This window comes from Halictus rubicundus, unplaced genomic scaffold (assembly GCF_050948215.1).
Source record: "Halictus rubicundus isolate RS-2024b unplaced genomic scaffold, iyHalRubi1_principal scaffold0085, whole genome shotgun sequence".
NCBI classification, from domain to species: Eukaryota; Metazoa; Arthropoda; class Insecta; order Hymenoptera; family Halictidae; genus Halictus; species Halictus rubicundus.
In genome coordinates this window covers 158,384-178,290 of record NW_027488626.1, presented here as the reverse complement: position 1 = coordinate 178,290, position 19,907 = coordinate 158,384, and the positions used below count along the sequence as shown (strand labels likewise).

Here is a 19,907-nt window from a genome sequence, read left to right as displayed (position 1 = left end):
ATAGGATAGAGGATAGGATACGATAGCGGATAGGGTAGGATGGAGTATACGATAGAATTGAGGATAGGATAGGGTTGAGGACAGGATAGGATCGAGGATAGGAGAAGATAGAGGATAGGATAGGATAGAGGATACGATATTATAGAGGATAGGATAGGATAGAGGATAGGATAGGATATAGGATAGGATAGGATAGAGGATAGGATAGGATAGAGGATAGGATAGGATAGATGATTGGATAGGATAGAGGATGTGATAGGATAGAGGATAGGATTGGATTGAGGATAGGATAGGACAGAGGATAAGATAGGATACAGGATACGATATTATAGAGGATAGGATAGGATAGAGGATAGGATAGGAAAGAAGATAGGATAGGATAGAGGATACGATAGGATAGAGGATAGGATTGGATTGAGGATAGGATAGGATAGAGGATACGATAGGATAGAGGATAGGATTGGATTGAGGATAGGATAGGAAAGAGGACAGGATAGGATACAGGATACGATATTATAGAGGATACGATATTATAGAGGATACGATATTATAGAGGATCGGATAGGATAGAGGATAGGATAGGATAGAGGATAGGACAGGATAGAGGATAGGATAGGATAGAGGATAGGATACGATAGAGGATAGGATAGAGGATAGGATAGAGTTTTGGATAGGATCGAGGATATTATAGGATAGAGGATAGGATACGATAGCGGATAGGGTAGGATGGAGTATACGATAGAATTGAGGATAGGATAGGGTTGAGGACAGGATAGGATCGAGGATAGGAGAAGATAGAGGATAGGATAGGATAGAGGATACGATATTATAGAGGATAGGATAGGATAGAGGATAGGATAGGATATAGGATAGGATAGGATAGAGGATAGGATAGGATAGAGGATAGGATAGGATAGATGATTGGATAGGATAGAGGATGTGATAGGATAGAGGATAGGATTGGATTGAGGATAGGATAGGACAGAGGATAAGAAAGGATACAGGATACGATATTATAGAGGATAGGATAGGATAGAGGATAGGATAGGAAAGAAGATAGGATAGGATAGAGGATACGATAGGATAGAGGATAGGATTGGATTGAGGATAGGATAGGAAAGAGGACAGGATAGGATACAGGATGCGATATTATAGAGGATAGGATAGGATAGAGGATAGGATAGGATAAAGGATAGGGTAGGATAGAGGATAGGATAGGATAGAGGCTGGATACGATAGAGGATAGGATAGGATAGAGGATAGGATAGGATAGAGGATAGGATAGGATAGAGGATAGGATAGGATTGAGGATAGGATAGGACAAAGGATAAGATAGGATACAGGATACGATATTATAGAGGATAGGATAGGATAGAGGATAGGATAGGATAAAGGATAGGGTAGGATAGAGGATAGGATAGGATAGAGGCTGGATACGATAGAGGATAGGATAGGATAGAGGATAGGATAGGATAGAGGATAGGATAGGATAGAGGATAGGATAGGATAGAGGATGCGATAGGATAGAGGATAGGATAGGATTGAGGATAGGATAGGACAAAGGATAAGATAGGATACAGGATACGATATTATAGAGGATAGGATAGGATAGAGGATAGGATAGGATAAAGGATAGGGTAGGATAGAGGATAGGATAGGATAGAGGCTGGATACGATAGAGGATAGGATAGGATAGAGGATAGGATAGGATAGAGGATAGGATAGGATAGAGGATAGGATAGGATAGAGGATAGGATAGGATAGAGGATAGGATAGGATAGAGGATAGGATAGGATAGAGGATTGGATAGGATAGAGGATGCGATAGGATAGAGGATAGGATAGGATTGAGGATAGGATAGGACAGAGGATAAGGTAGGATACAGGATACGATATTATAAAGGATCGGATAGGATATAGGATAGGATAGGATAAAGGATAGGATAGGATAGTGGATATGATAGGAAAGAGGATAGGGTAGGATAGAGGATAGGATAGGATAGAGGATAGGATATGATAGAGGATTGGATAGGATAGAGGATGCGATAGGATAGAGGATAGGATAGGATTGAGGATAGGATAGGACAAAGGATAAGATAGGATACAGGATACGATATTATAGAGGATAGGATAGGTTAGAGGATAGGATAGGATAAAGGATAGGGTAGGATAGAGGATAGGATAGGATAGAGTATAGGATAGGATAGAGGATAAGATAGGATAGAGGATAGGATAGGATAGAGGATATGATAGGATAGAGGATATGATAGGATAGAGGATGGGGTAGGATAGAGGATAGGATAGGATAGAGGATAGGATATGATAGAGGATAGGATAGGATACAGGATAGGATAGGATAGAGGATAGGATAGAGGATAGGATAGGAAAGAGGACAGGATAGGATACAGGATACGATATTATAGAGGATACGATATTATAGAGGATACGATAGTATAGAGGATAAGATAGGATAGAGGATAGGATAGGATAGAGGAGAGGATAGGATAGAGGATAGGATAGGATAGAGGATAGGATAGGTTAGAGAATAGGATAGGATAGAAGGATAGGATAGGATAGAGGATAGGATAGGATATAGGGTAGGATAGGATAGATGATAGGATAGGATAGGGGATAGGATAGGATAGAGGATTGGATAGGATAGAGGATAGGATAGGATAGAGGATAGGATAGGATAGAGGATAGGATAGGATAGAGGATAGGATAGGATAGAGGATATGATAGGATAGAGGATGGGGTAGGATAGAGGATAGGATAGGATAGAGGATAGGATATGATAGAGGATAGGATAGGATACAGGATAGGATAGGATAGAGGATAGGATAGAGGATAGGATAGGAAAGAGGACAGGATAGGATACAGGATACGATATTATAGAGGATACGATATTATAGAGGATACGATAGTATAGAGGATAAGATAGGATAGAGGATAGGATAGGATAGAGGAGAGGATAGGATAGAGGATAGGATAGGATAGAGGATAGGATAGGTTAGAGAATAGGATAGGATAGAAGGATAGGATAGGATAGAGGATAGGATAGGATATAGGGTAGGATAGGATAGATGATAGGATAGGATAGGGGATAGGATAGGATAGAGGATTGGATAGGATAGAGGATAGGATAGGATAGAGGATAGGATAGGATAGAGGATAGGATAGGATAGAGGATAGGATAGGATAGAGGATAGGATAGGATAGAGGATAGGATAGGATAGAGGATTGGATAGGATAGAGGATAAGATAGGATACAGGATACGATATTATAGAGGATAGGATAGGATAGAGGATAGGATAGGATAAAGGATAGGATAGGATAGAGGATAGGATAGGATAGATGATATTATAGGAAAGAGGATAGGATATGATAGAGGATACGATAGGATAGAGGATAGGATTGGATTGAGGATAGGATAGGATAGAGGATACGATAGGATAGAGGATAGGATTGGATTGAGGATAGGATAGGAAAGAGGACAGGATAGGATACAGGATACGATATTATAGAGGATACGATATTATAGAGGATACGATATTATAGAGGATCGGATAGGATAGAGGATAGGATAGGATAGAGGATAGGACAGGATAGAGGATAGGATAGGATAGAGGATAGGATACGATAGAGGATAGGATAGAGGATAGGATAGAGTTTTGGATAGGATCGAGGATATTATAGGATAGAGGATAGGATACGATAGCGGATAGGGTAGGATGGAGTATACGATAGAATTGAGGATAGGATAGGGTTGAGGACAGGATAGGATCGAGGATAGGAGAAGATAGAGGATAGGATAGGATAGAGGATACGATATTATAGAGGATACGATAGTATAGAGGATAAGATAGGATAGAGGATAGGATAGGATAGAGGAGAGGATAGGATAGAGGATAGGATAGGATAGAGGATAGGATAGGTTAGAGAATAGGATAGGATAGAAGGATAGGATAGGATAGAGGATAGGATAGGATATAGGGTAGGATAGGATAGATGATAGGATAGGATAGGGGATAGGATAGGATAGAGGATTGGATAGGATAGAGGATAGGATAGGATAGAGGATAGGATAGGATAGAGGATAGGATAGGATAGAGGATAGGATAGGATAGAGGATAGGATAGGATAGAGGATAGGATAGGATAGAGGATTGGATAGGATAGAGGATAAGATAGGATACAGGATACGATATTATAGAGGATAGGATAGGATAGAGGATAGGATAGGATAAAGGATAGGATAGGATAGAGGATAGGATAGGATAGATGATATTATAGGAAAGAGGATAGGATATGATAGAGGATACGATAGGATAGAGGATAGGATTGGATTGAGGATAGGATAGGATAGAGGATACGATAGGATAGAGGATAGGATTGGATTGAGGATAGGATAGGAAAGAGGACAGGATAGGATACAGGATACGATATTATAGAGGATACGATATTATAGAGGATACGATATTATAGAGGATCGGATAGGATAGAGGATAGGATAGGATAGAGGATAGGACAGGATAGAGGATAGGATAGGATAGAGGATAGGATACGATAGAGGATAGGATAGAGGATAGGATAGAGTTTTGGATAGGATCGAGGATATTATAGGATAGAGGATAGGATACGATAGCGGATAGGGTAGGATGGAGTATACGATAGAATTGAGGATAGGATAGGGTTGAGGACAGGATAGGATCGAGGATAGGAGAAGATAGAGGATAGGATAGGATAGAGGATACGATATTATAGAGGATAGGATAGGATAGAGGATAGGATAGGATATAGGATAGGATAGGATAGAGGATAGGATGGGATAGAGGATAGGATAGGATAGATGATTGGATAGGATAGAGGATGTGATAGGATAGAGGATAGGATTGGATTGAGGATAGGATAGGACAGAGGACAGGATAGGATACAGGATGCGATATTATAGAGGATACGATATTATAGAGGATAGGATAGGATAGATGATAGGATAGGATAGAGGATAGGATAGGATAGAGGATAGGATAGGATAGAGGATTGGATAGGATAGAGGATGCGATAGGATAGAGGATAGGATAGGATTGAGGATAGGATAGGACAAAGGATAAGATAGGATACAGGATACGATATTATAGAGGATAGGATAGGATAGAGGATAGGATAGGATAAAGGATAGGGTAGGATAGAGGATAGGATAGGATAGAGGCTGGATACGATAGAGGATAGGATAGGATAGAGGATAGGATAGGATAGAGGATAGGATAGGATAGAGGATAGGATAGGATAGAGGATAGGATAGGATAGAGGATAGGATAGGATAGAGGATAGGATAGGATAGAGGATTGGATAGGATAGAGGATGCGATAGGATAGAGGATAGGATAGGATTGAGGATAGGATAGGACAGAGGATAAGGTAGGATACAGGATACGATATTATAAAGGATCGGATAGGATAGAGGATAGGATAGGATAAAGGATAGGATAGGATAGTGGATATGATAGGATAGAGGATAGGGTAGGATAGAGGATAGGATAGGATAGAGGATAGGATATGATAGAGGATTGGATAGGATAGAGGATGCGATAGGATAGAGGATAGGATAGGATTGAGGATAGGATAGGACAAAGGATAAGATAGGATACAGGATACGATATTATAGAGGATAGGATAGGTTAGAGGATAGGATAGGATAAAGGATAGGGTAGGATAGAGGATAGGATAGGATAGAGGATAGGATAGGATATAGGGTAGGATAGGATAGATGATAGGATAGGATAGGGGATAGGATAGGATAGAGGATTGGATAGGATAGAGGATAGGATAGGATAGAGGATAGGATAGGATAGAGGATAGGATAGGATAGAGGATAGGATAGGATAGAGGATAGGATAGGATAGAGGATAGGATAGGATAGAGGATTGGATAGGATAGAGGATAAGATAGGATACAGGATACGATATTATAGAGGATAGGATAGGATAGAGGATAGGATAGGATAAAGGATAGGATAGGATAGAGGATAGGATAGGATAGATGATATTATAGGAAAGAGGGTAGGATATGATAGAGGATACGATATTATAGAGGATAGGATAGGATAGAGGATAACATAAGGGATTGGATAGGATAGAGGATAGGATCGGATTGATGATAGGATAGGAAAGAGGACAGGATAGGATACAGGATACGATATTATAGAGGATAGGATAGGATAGAGGATAGGATAGGATAGAGGATAGGATAGGATAGAGGATAGGATAGGATAGAGGATAGGATAGGATAGAGGATAGAATGGGATAGAGGATAGGTTAGGATAGAGGATAGGATAGGATAGAGGATAGGATAGGATAGAGGATAGGATAGGATAGAGGATAGGATAGGATAGAGGATAGGATAGGATAGAGGATAGGATGGGATAGAGGATAGGTTAGGATAGAGGATAGGATAGGATAGAGGATAGGATAGGATAGAGGATTGGATAGGATAGAATATAGGATAGGATAGAGGATAGGATTGGATTGAGGATAGGATAGGAAAGAGGACAGGGTAGGATACAGGATACGATATTATAGAGGATACGATATTATAGAGGATACGATATTATAGAGGATCGGATAGGATAGAGGATAGGATAGGATAGAGGATAGGATAGGATAGAGGATAGGATAGGATAGAGGATAGGATACGATAGAGGATTGGATAGGATAGAGGATGTGATAGGATAGAGGATAGGATTGGATTGAGGATAGGATAGGACAGAGAATAAGATAGGATACAGGATACGATATTATAGAGGATAGGATAGGATAGAGGATAGGATAGGAAAGAAGATAGGATAGGATAGAGGATACGATAGGATAGAGGATAGGATTGGATTGATGATAGGATAGGAAAGAGGACAGGATAGGATACAGGATACGATATTATAGAGGATACGATATTATAGAGGATAGGATAGGATAGAGGATAGGATAGGATAGAGGATAGGATAGGATAGAGGATAGGATAGGATAGAGGATAGGATAGGATAGAGGATTGGATAGGATAGAGGATGCGATAGGATAGAGGATAGGATAGGATTGAGGATAGGATAGGACAAAGGATAAGATAGGATACAGGATACGATATTATAGAGGATAGGATAGGATAGAGGATAGGATAGGATAAAGGATAGGGTAGGATAGTGGATAGGATAGGATAGAGTATATTATAGGATAGAGGATAGGGTAGGATAGAGGATAGGATAGGATAGAGGATATGATAGGATAGAGGATATGATAGGATAGAGGATGGGGTAGGATAGAGGATAGGATAGGATAGAGGATAGGATAGGATAGAGGATAGGATAGGATAGAGGATAGGATAGGATAGAGGATTGGATAGGATAGAGGATGCGATAGGATAGAGGATAGGATAGGATTGAGGATAGGATAGGACAAAGGATAAGATAGGATACAGGATACGATATTATAGAGGATAGGATAGGATAGAGGATAGGATAGGATAAAGGATAGGGTAGGATAGAGGATAGGATAGGATAGAGGCTGGATACGATAGAGGATAGGATAGGATAGAGGATAGGATAGGATAGAGGATAGGATAGGATAGAGGATAGGATAGGATAGAGGATAGGATAGGATAGAGGATAGGATAGGATAGAGGATAGGATAGGATAGAGGATTGGATAGGATAGAGGATGCGATAGGATAGAGGATAGGATAGGATTGAGGATAGGATAGGACAGAGGATAAGGTAGGATACAGGATACGATATTATAAAGGATCGGATAGGATAGAGGATAGGATAGGATAAAGGATAGGATAGGATAGTGGATATGATAGGATAGAGGATAGGGTAGGATAGAGGATAGGATAGGATAGAGGATAGGATATGATAGAGGATTGGATAGGATAGAGGATGCGATAGGATAGAGGATAGGATAGGATTGAGGATAGGATAGGACAAAGGATAAGATAGGATACAGGATACGATATTATAGAGGATAGGATAGGTTAGAGGATAGGATAGGATAAAGGATAGGGTAGGATAGAGGATAGGATAGGATAGAGGATAGGATAGGATATAGGGTAGGATAGGATAGATGATAGGATAGGATAGGGGATAGGATAGGATAGAGGATTGGATAGGATAGAGGATAGGATAGGATAGAGGATAGGATAGGATAGAGGATAGGATAGGATAGAGGATAGGATAGGATAGAGGATAGGATAGGATAGAGGATAGGATAGGATAGAGGATTGGATAGGATAGAGGATAAGATAGGATACAGGATACGATATTATAGAGGATAGGATAGGATAGAGGATAGGATAGGATAAAGGATAGGATAGGATAGAGGATAGGATAGGATAGATGATATTATAGGAAAGAGGATAGGATATGATAGAGGATACGATATTATAGAGGATAGGATAGGATAGAGGATAACATAAGGGATTGGATAGGATAGAGGATAGGATCGGATTGATGATAGGATAGGAAAGAGGACAGGATAGGATACAGGATACGATATTATAGAGGATAGGATAGGATAGAGGATAGGATAGGATAGAGGATAGGATAGGATAGAGGATAGGATAGGATAGAGGATAGGATAGGATAGAGGATAGAATGGGATAGAGGATAGGTTAGGATAGAGGATAGGATAGGATAGAGGATAGGATAGGATAGAGGATAGGATAGGATAGAGGATAGGATAGGATAGAGGATAGGATAGGATAGAGGATAGGATGGGATAGAGGATAGGTTAGGATAGAGGATAGGATAGGATAGAGGATAGGATAGGATAGAGGTTTGGATAGGATAGAATATAGGATAGGATAGAGGATAGGATTGGATTGAGGATAGGATAGGAAAGAGGACAGGGTAGGATACAGGATACGATATTATAGAGGATACGATATTATAGAGGATACGATATTATAGAGGATCGGATAGGATAGAGGATAGGATAGGATAGAGGATAGGATAGGATAGAGGATAGGATAGGATAGAGGATAGGATACGATAGAGGATTGGATAGGATAGAGGATGTGATAGGATAGAGGATAGGATTGGATTGAGGATAGGATAGGACAGAGAATAAGATAGGATACAGGATACGATATTATAGAGGATAGGATAGGATAGAGGATAGGATAGGAAAGAAGATAGGATAGGATAGAGGATACGATAGGATAGAGGATAGGATTGGATTGATGATAGGATAGGAAAGAGGACAGGATAGGATACAGGATACGATATTATAGAGGATACGATATTATAGAGGATAGGATAGGATAGAGGATAGGATAGGATAGAGGATAGGATAGGATAGAGGATAGGATAGGATAGAGGATAGGATAGGATAGAGGATTGGATAGGATAGAGGATGCGATAGGATAGAGGATAGGATAGGATTGAGGATAGGATAGGACAAAGGATAAGATAGGATACAGGATACGATATTATAGAGGATAGGATAGGATAGAGGATAGGATAGGATAAAGGATAGGGTAGGATAGTGGATAGGATAGGATAGAGTATATTATAGGATAGAGGATAGGGTAGGATAGAGGATAGGATAGGATAGAGGATATGATAGGATAGAGGATATGATAGGATAGAGGATGGGGTAGGATAGAGGATAGGATAGGATAGAGGATAGGATAGGATAGAGGATAGGATAGGATAGAGGATTGGATAGGATAGAGGATGCGATAGGATAGAGGATAGGATAGGATTGAGGATAGGATAGGACAGAGGATAAGGTAGGATACAGGATACGATATTTTAAAGGATCGGATAGGATAGAGGATAGGATAGGATAAAGGATAGGATAGGATAGTGGATATGATAGGATAGAGGATAGGGTAGGATAGAGGATAGGATAGGATAGAGGATAGGATATGATAGAGGATTGGATAGGATAGAGGATGCGATAGGATAGAGGATAGGATAGGATTGAGGATAGGATAGGACAAAGGATAAGATAGGATACAGGATACGATATTATAGAGGATAGGATAGGTTAGAGGATAGGATAGGATAAAGGATAGGGTAGGATAGAGGATAGGATAGGATAGAGTATAGGATAGGATAGAGGATAAGATAGGATAGAGGATAGGATAGGATAGAGGATATGATAGGATAGAGGATATGATAGGATAGAGGATGGGGTAGGATAGAGGATAGGATAGGATAGAGGATAGGATATGATAGAGGATAGGATAGGATACAGGATAGGATAGGATAGAGGATAGGATAGAGGATAGGATAGGAAAGAGGACAGGATAGGATACAGGATACGATATTATAGAGGATACGATATTATAGAGGATACGATAGTATAGAGGATAGGATAGGATAGAGGATATGATAGGATAGAGGATATGATAGGATAGAGGATGGGGTAGGATAGAGGATAGGATAGTATAGAGGATAGGATAGGATACAGGATAGGATAGGATAGAGGATAGGATAGGATAGAGGATAGGATAGGATAGAGGATAGGATATAATAGAGGATAGGATAGGATAGAGGCTAGGATAGGATAGATGATAGGATAGGACAGAGGATATTATAGGATAGAGGATAGGATAGGACAGAGGAGAGGATAGGATAGAGGATTGTATAGGATAGAGGATGCGATAGGATAGAGGATAGGATAGGATAGAGGATAGGATAGGATAGAGGATAGGATAGGATGGAGGATAGGATAGGATAGGATAGAGGATAGAATAGGATAGAGGATAGGATAGGATAGGGAATAGGATAGGATAGACGATATTATAGGAAAGAGGATAGGATATGATAGAGGATACGATATTATAGAGGATAGGGTAGGATAGACGATAACATAGGGGATTGGATAGGATAGAGGATAGGATAGGATAGAGGATAGGATAGGATAGAGGATAGGATAGGATAGAGGATTGGATAGGATAGAGGATACGATAGGATAGAGGATAGGATAGGATAGAGGATAGGATAGAGGATAGTATAGAGGATTGGATAGGATAGAGGACATTATAGGATAGAGGATAGGATAGGATAGCGGATAGGATAGGATGGAGTATACGATAGAATTGAGGATAGGATAGGGTTGAGGATAGGATAGGATCGAGGATAGAAGAAGATAGAGGATAGGATAGGATAGAGGATGCGATACGATAGAGGATAGGATAGGATAGAGGATAGGATAGGATATAGGATAGGATAGGGTAGAGGATAGGATAGGATAGAGGATGGGATAGGATAGAGGATAGGATAGGATAGAGGATGGGATAGGATAGAGGATAGGCTAGAGGATAGGATAGAGTATTGGATAGGATAGAGGATATTATAGGATAGAGGATAGGATAGGATAGCGGATAGGATAGGATGGAGTATACGATAGAATTGAGGATAGGATAGGGTTGAGGATAGGATAGGATCGAGGATAGAAGAAGATAGAGGATAGGATAGGATAGAGGATGCGATACGATAGAGGATAGGATAGGATAGAGGATAGGATAGGATATAGGATAGGATAGGGTAGAGGATAGGATAGGATAGAGGATAGGATAGGATAGAGGATTGAATAGGATAGAGGATAGGATAGGATAGAGGATAGGATAGGATAGAGTATAGGATAGGATAGAGGATGGGATAGGATAGAGGATAGGATAGGATAGAGGATGGGATAGGATAGAGGATAGGCTAGAGGATAGGATAGAGTATTGGATAGGATAGAGGATATTATAGGATAGAGGATAGGATAGGATAGCGGATAGGATAGGATGGAGTATACGATAGAATTGAGGATAGGATAGGGTTGAGGATAGGATAGGATCGAGGATAGAAGAAGATAGAGGATAGGATAGGATAGAGGATGCGATACGATAGAGGATAGGATAGGATAGAGGATAGGATAGGATATAGGATAGGATAGGGTAGAGGATAGGATAGGATAGAGGATAGGATAGGATAGAGGATTGAATAGGATAGAGGATAGGATAGGATAGAGGATAGGATAGGATAGAGGATACGATATTATAGAGGATACGATATTATAGAGGATATGATAGGATAGAGGATAGGATAGGATAGAGGATAGGATAGGATACAGGATAGGATAGGATAGAGGATAGGATAGGACAGAGGATTGGATAGGATCGAGGATGCGATAGGATAGAGGATAGGATACTACACAGGATAGGATAGGATACAGGATACGATATTATAGAGGATACGATATTATAGAGGATAGGATAGGATAGAGGATAGGATACGATAGAGGATAGGATAGAGGATAGGATAGAGTATTGGATAGGATAGAGGATATTATAGGATAGAGGATAGGATAGGATAGCGGATAGGATAGGATGGAGTATACGATAGAATTGAGGATAGGATAGGGTTGAGGATAGGATAGGATCGAGGATAGGAGAAGATAGAGGATAGGATAGGATAGAGGATGCGATACGATAGAGGATAGGATAGGATAGAGGATAGGATAGGATATAGGATAGGATAGGGTAGAGGATAGGATAGGATAGAGGATAGGATAGGATAGAGGATTGAATAGGATAGAGGATAGGATAGGATAGAGGATAGGATAGGATAGAGGATACGATATTATAGAGGATACGATATTATAGAAGATATGATAGGATAGAGGATAGGATATTATAGGATACATGATAGGATAGGATAGAGGATAGGATAGGACAGAGGATTGGATAGGATCGAGGATGCGATAGGATAGAGGATAGGATACTACACAGGATAGGATAGGATACAGGATATGATATTATAGAGGATACGATATTATAGAGGATAGGATAGGATAGAGGATAGGATAGGATAGAGGATAGGATAGGATAGAGGATAGGATAGGAAAGAGGACAGGATAGGATACAGGATACGATATTATAGAGGATAGGATAGGACAGAGGATAGGATAGGATAGAGGATAGGATAGGATAGAAGATCGGATAGGATAGAGGATAGGATAGTATAGAGGATAGGATAGGATACAGGATAGGACAGGATAGAGGATAGGATAGGATAGAGGATAGGATAGAGGATAGGATAGAGGATAGGATAGGATAGAGGATAGGATAGGATAGAGGATAGGATAGGATAGAGGATAGGATAGGATAGAGGATAGGATAGGACAGATGATAGGATAGTATAGAGGATAGGATATTATAGAGGATAGGATAGGATAGAGGATAACATAGGGGATTGGATAGCATAGAGGATAGGAGACGATAGAGGATAGGATAGAATAGAGGATCGGATAGGATAGAGGATAGGATAGGATACAGGATAGGATAGGATAGAGGATAGGATAGGATAGAGGATAGGATAGGATAGAGGATAGGATAGGATAGAGGATAGGATAGGATAGAGGATAGGATAGGATAGAGGATAGGATAGGACAGAGGATAGGATAGTATAGAGGATAGGATATTATAGAGGATAGGGTAGGATAGAGGATAACATAGGGGATTGGATAGCATAGAGGATAGGAGTCGATAGAGGATAGGATAGGATAGAGGATAGGATAGGATAGAGGATATGATAGGATGGAGGATAGGATAGGATAGAGGATAGGATAGGATAGATGATATTATAGGAAAGAGGATAGGATATGATAGAGGATACGATATTATAGAGGATAGGATAGGATAGAGGATAACATAGGGGATTGTATATGATAGAGGATAGGATAGGATTGATGATAGGATAGGAAAGAGGACAGGATATGATACAGGATACGATATTATAGAGGATACGATATTATAGAGGATATGATAGGATATAGGATAGGATAGGATAGGATAGAGGATTGGATAGGATAGAGGATAGGATGGGATAGACGATAGGATAGGATAGAGGATAGGATAGGATAGAGGATACGATAGGATAGAGGATATGATAGGATATAGTATAGGATAGGAAAGAGGACAGGATAGGATACAGGATACGATATTATACAGGATACGATATTATGGAGGATAGGATAGGATAGAGGATAGGATAGGATAGGATAGGATAGAGGATAGGATAGGATAGAGGATAGGATAGGATAGAGGATTGGATAGGATAGAGGATGCGATAGGATAGAGGATAGGGTAGGATTGAGGATAGGATAGGACAGAGGATAAGATAGGATACAGGATACGATATTATAGAGGATAGGATAGGATAGAGGATAGGATAGGAAAGAAGATAGGATAGGATAGAGGATACGATAGGATAGAGGATAGGATTGGATTGAGGATAGGATAGGAAAGAGGACAGGATAGGATACAGGATACGATATTATAGAGGATACGATATTATGGAGGATAGGATAGGATAGAGGATAGGATAGGATATAGGATAGGATAGGATAGAGGATAGGATAGGATAGAGGATAGGAAAGGATAGAGGATTGGATAGGATAGAGGATGCGATAGGATAGAGGATAGGATAGGATAGAGGATAGGATAGGATAGAGGATAGGATAGGATAGAGGATAGGATAGGATAGGGGATTGGATAGGAAAGAGGATGCGATAGGATAGAGGATAGGATCAGATTGAGGATAGGATAGGACAGAGGATAAGATACGATACAGGATACGATATTATAGAGGATAGGATATTATAGAGGATAGGATAGGATAAAGGATAGGGTAGGATAGAGGATAGGATAGGATAGATGGTATTATAGGAAAGAGGATAGGATATGATAGAGGATACGATATTATAGAGGATAGGATAGGATAGAGGATAACATAGGGGATTGGATAGGATAGAGGATAGGATAGGATGGAGGATAGGATAGGATAGAGGATAGGATAGGATAGAGGATAGGATAGGATGGAGGATAGGATAGGATAGAGGATAGGATAGGATAGAGGATATGATAGGATAGAGGATAGGATAGGATAGAGGATAGGATAGGATAGATGATATTATAGGAAAGAGGATAGGATAGGATAGAGGATAGGATAGGATAGAGGATAGGATAGGATAGAGGATAGGATAGGATAGAGGATAGGATAGGATAGAGAATAGGATAGGATAGAGGATAGGATAGGATAGATGATAGGATAGGATATAGGATAGGATAGGATAGATGATAGGATAGGATAGGGGATAGGATAGGATAGAGGATTGGATAGGATAGAGGATAGGATAGGATAGAGGATAGGATAGGATAGATGATATTATAGGAAAGAGGATAGGATATGATAGAGGATACGATATTATAGAGGATAGGATAGGATAGAGGATAACATAGGGGATTGGATAGGATAGAGGATAGGATAGGATGGAGGATAGGATAGGATAGAGGATAGGATAGGATAGAGGATAGGATAGGATGGAGGATAGGATAGGATAGAGGATAGGATAGGATAGAGGATATGATAGGATAGAGGATAGGATAGGACAGAGGATATTATAGGATAGAGGATAGGATAGGACAGAGGATAGGATAGGATAGAGGATAAGATAGGATAGAGGATAGGATAGGATAGAGGATAGGATAGGATAGAGGATAGGATAGGATGGAGGATAGGATAGGATAGGATAGAGGATAGAATAGGATAGAGGATAGGATAGGATAGGGAATAGGATAGGATAGACGATATTATAGGAAAGAGGATAGGATATGATAGAGGATACGATATTATAGAGGATAGGATAGGATAGAGGATATGATAGGATAGAGGATAGGATAGGATAGAGGATAGGATAGGATAGATGATATTATAGGAAAGAGGATAGGATATGATAGAGGATAGGATAGGATAGAGGATAGGATAGGATAGAGGATAGGATAGGATAGAGGATAGGATAGGATAGAGAATAGGATAGGATAGAGGATAGGATAGGATAGATGATAGGATAGGATATAGGATAGGATAGGATAGATGATAGGATAGGATAGGGGATAGGATAGGATAGAGGATTGGATAGGATAGAGGATAGGATAGGATAGAGGATAGGATAGGATAGATGATATTATAGGAAAGAGGATAGGATATGATAGAGGATACGATATTATAGAGGATAGGATAGGATAGAGGATAACATAGGGGATTGGATAGGATAGAGGATAGGATAGGATGGAGGATAGGATAGGATAGAGGATAGGATAGGATAGAGGATAGGATAGGATGGAGGATAGGATAGGATAGAGGATAGGATAGGATAGAGGATATGATAGGATAGAGGATAGGATAGGACAGAGGATATTATAGGATAGGGAATAGGATAGGATAGACGATATTATAGGAAAGAGGATAGGATATGATAGAGGATACGATATTATAGAGGATAGGATAGGATAGACGATAACATAGGGGATTGGATAGGATAGAGGATAGGATAGGATAGAGGATTGGATAGGATAGAGGATACGATAGGATAGAGGATAGGATAGGATAGAGGATAGGATAGAGGATAGTATAGAGGATTGGATAGGATAGAGGATATTATAGGATAGAGGATAGGATAGGATAGCGGATAGGATAGGATGGAGTATAGGATAGAATTGAGGATAGGATAGGATTCAGTATAGGATAGGATAGAGGATAGGATAGGATAGAGGATAGGATAGGATAGGATAGAGGATAGGATAGGATATTATAGAGGATACGATATTATAGAGGATATGATAGGATAGAGGATAGGATAGGATAGAGGATAGGATAGGATACAGGATAGGATAGGATAGGATAGAGGATAGGATAGGATAAAGGATAGGATAGGATAGAGGATAGGATAGGATAGAGTATAGGATAGGATAGAGGATAGGATAGGATAGAGGATAGGCTAGGATAGAGGATAGGATAGGATAGAGGATAAAATAGGATAGAGGATAGGATAGGATAGAGGATAGGATACGATAGAGGATAGGATAGAGGATAGGATAGAGTATTGGATAGGATAGAGGATATTATAGGATAGAGGATAGGATAGGATAGCGGATAGGATAGGATGGAGTATACGATAGAATTGAGGATAGGATAGGGTTGAGGATAGGATAGGATCGAGGATAGGAGAAGATAGAGGATAGGATAGGATAGAGGATGCGATACGATAGAGGATAGGATAGGATAGAGGATAGGATAGGATATAGGATAGGATAGGGTAGAGGATAGGATAGGATAGAGGATAGGATAGGATAGAGGATTGAATAGGATAGAGGATCGGATAGGATAGAGGATAGGATAGGATAGAGGATACGATATTATAGAGGATACGATATTATAGAGGATAGGATAGGATAGAGGATAACATAGGGGATTGGATAGGATAGAGGATAGGATAGGATGGAGGATAGGATAGGATAGATGATATTATAGGGGATTGGATAGGATAGAGGATAGGATAGGATGGAGGATAGGATAGGATAGAGGATAGGATAGGATAGAGGATAGGATAGGATGGAGGATAGGATAGGATAGAGGATAGGATAGGATAGAGGATATGATAGGATAGAGGATTGGATAGGATAGAGCATAGGATAGGATAGATGATATTATAGGAAAGAGGATAGGATATGATAGAGTATAGGATAGGATAGAGGATAGGATAGGATAGAGGATAGGATAGGATAGAGAATAGGATAGGATAGAGGATAGGATAGGATAGATGATAGGATAGGATATAGGATAGGATAGGATAGATGATAGGATAGGATAGGGGATAGGATAGGATAGAGGATTGGATAGGATAGAGGATAGGATAGGATAGAGGATAGGATAGGATAGATGATATTATAGGAAAGAGGATAGGATATGATAGAGGATACGATATTATAGAGGATAGGATAGGATAGAGGATAACATAGGGGATTGGATAGGATAGAGGATAGGATAGGATGGAGGATAGGATAGGATAGACGATAGGATAGGATAGAGGATAGGATAGGATGGAGGATAGGATAGGATAGAGGATAGGATAGGATAGAGGATATGATAGGATAGAGGATATGATAGGATAGAGGATAGGATAGGATAGAGGATAGGATAGGATAGATGATATTATAGGAAAGAGGATAGGATATGATAGAGGATACGATATTATAGAGGATAGGATAGGATAGAGGATAACATAGGGGATTGGATACGATAGAGGATAGGATAGGATGGAGGATAGGATAGGATAGAGGATAGGATAGGATAGAGGATAGGATAGGATGGAGGATAGGATAGGATAGAGGATAGGATAGGATAGAGGATATGATAGGATAGAGGATAGGATAGGATGGAGGATAGGATAGGATAGAGGATAGGATAGGATAGAGGATATGATAGGATAGAGGATAGGATAGGACAGAGGATATTATAGGATAGAGGATAGAATAGGACAGAGGATAGGATAGGATAGAGGATAGGATAGGATAGAGGATAGGATAGGATAGAGGATAGGATAGGATGGAGGATAGGATAGGATAGGATAGAGGATAGAATAGGATAGAGGATAGGATAGGATAGGGAATAGGATAGGATAGACGATATTATAGGAAAGAGGATAGGATATGATAGAGGATACGATATTATAGAGGATAGGATAGGATAGACGATAACATAGGGGATTGGATAGGATAGAGGATAGGATAGGATAGAGGATTGGATAGGATAGAGGATACGATAGGATAGAGGATAGGATAGGATAGAGGATAGGATAGAGGATAGTATAGAGGATTGGATAGGATAGAGGATATTATAGGATAGAGGATAGGATAGGATAGCGGATAGGATAGGATGGAGTATAGGATAGAATTGAGGATAGGATAGGATACAGTATAGGATAGGATAGAGGATAGGATAGGATAGAGGATAGGATAGGATAGGATAGAGGATACGATATTATAGAGGATACGATATTATAGAGGATATGATAGGATAGAGGATAGGATAGGATAGAGGATAGGATAGGATACAGGATAGGATAGGATAGGATAGAGGATAGGATAGGATAAAGGATAGGATAGGATAGAGGATAGGATAGGATAGAGTATAGGATAGGATAGAGGATAGGATAGGATAGAGGATAGGCTAGGATAGAGGATAGGATAGGATAGAGGATAAAATAGGATAGAGGATAGGATAGGATAGAGGATAGGATACGATAGAGGATAGGATAGAGGATAGGATAGAGTATTGGATAGGATAGAGGATATTATAGGATAGAGGATAGGATAGGATAGCGGATAGGATAGGATGGAGTATACGATTGTAAAAGAAACACCTTGCGCTGCCTTGTATACAAGCGTGTGTCCGTTGCGCGAGGAAGGATTGTCGTTCCTCAGACAATGTTGTGGCGCGCGGTCGTCGCCCCGTGTTTTTCGACACAATAACTGATCGACGACGACTCGAGCTATAAGGTCAGAGTGAAAAACCGCCGACACTAGTTTTCGTTTTGAGTTGTCCGTTAAGCGAGTTCAGTTCACGTTCAGACTTGGCAGAGAACATTTAATAAAGCATCTTTCTAAATTACACGATTTAGCTTCCTGAAAAGACCCTTCCACTCTACAGTATCAGAAGTGGGATAACTGAACTTTTTTTTTTGGAAACAGTTCGCGAGTTTAGTTAGCGCGTCCGTAAATTTTGGGCTATCCGTTTAGTATTGATTTCGTTAGTAGTGGAAGTTTTCAATAGTCATTTTCAGGATATTTTGGACTGGTTAGAACAAAGAATCTTTTGTGAAATTTTTATCCGTTTGGTAATTTTGTTTAAGAAACAGTGTTCTCGCGTGTTTCATCTTTTGTTTGACTTTGCCTTATTTTGGTTATTGAGAATATTTCGAAAATGCCAAGACTGCCAATTTTGAAAGAATCCATCAGTGATTTCACGGTTTCGGAATTAAGAATCTTACTACGTTCGAGAAATCTGGCAAGCGGAGGTTCGAAGC

General features: G+C 39.8%; 1 protein-coding gene across 1 annotated transcript in view; it reads left to right on the top strand.

Annotated features, from left to right (window-relative positions):
- LOC143363664 (uncharacterized) overlaps positions 1 to 19,589 on the top strand; it is a 69,727-nt gene extending 50,138 nt beyond the window's left edge. Inside the window, exon 2 of the mRNA XM_076804221.1 lies at positions 19,573 to 19,589. Coding sequence (XP_076660336.1) covers positions 19,573 to 19,589 — 17 coding nt within the window. The remainder of the gene's footprint in view (positions 1 to 19,572) is intronic.
- The last annotated feature ends 318 nt before the right edge of the window (positions 19,590 to 19,907 follow it).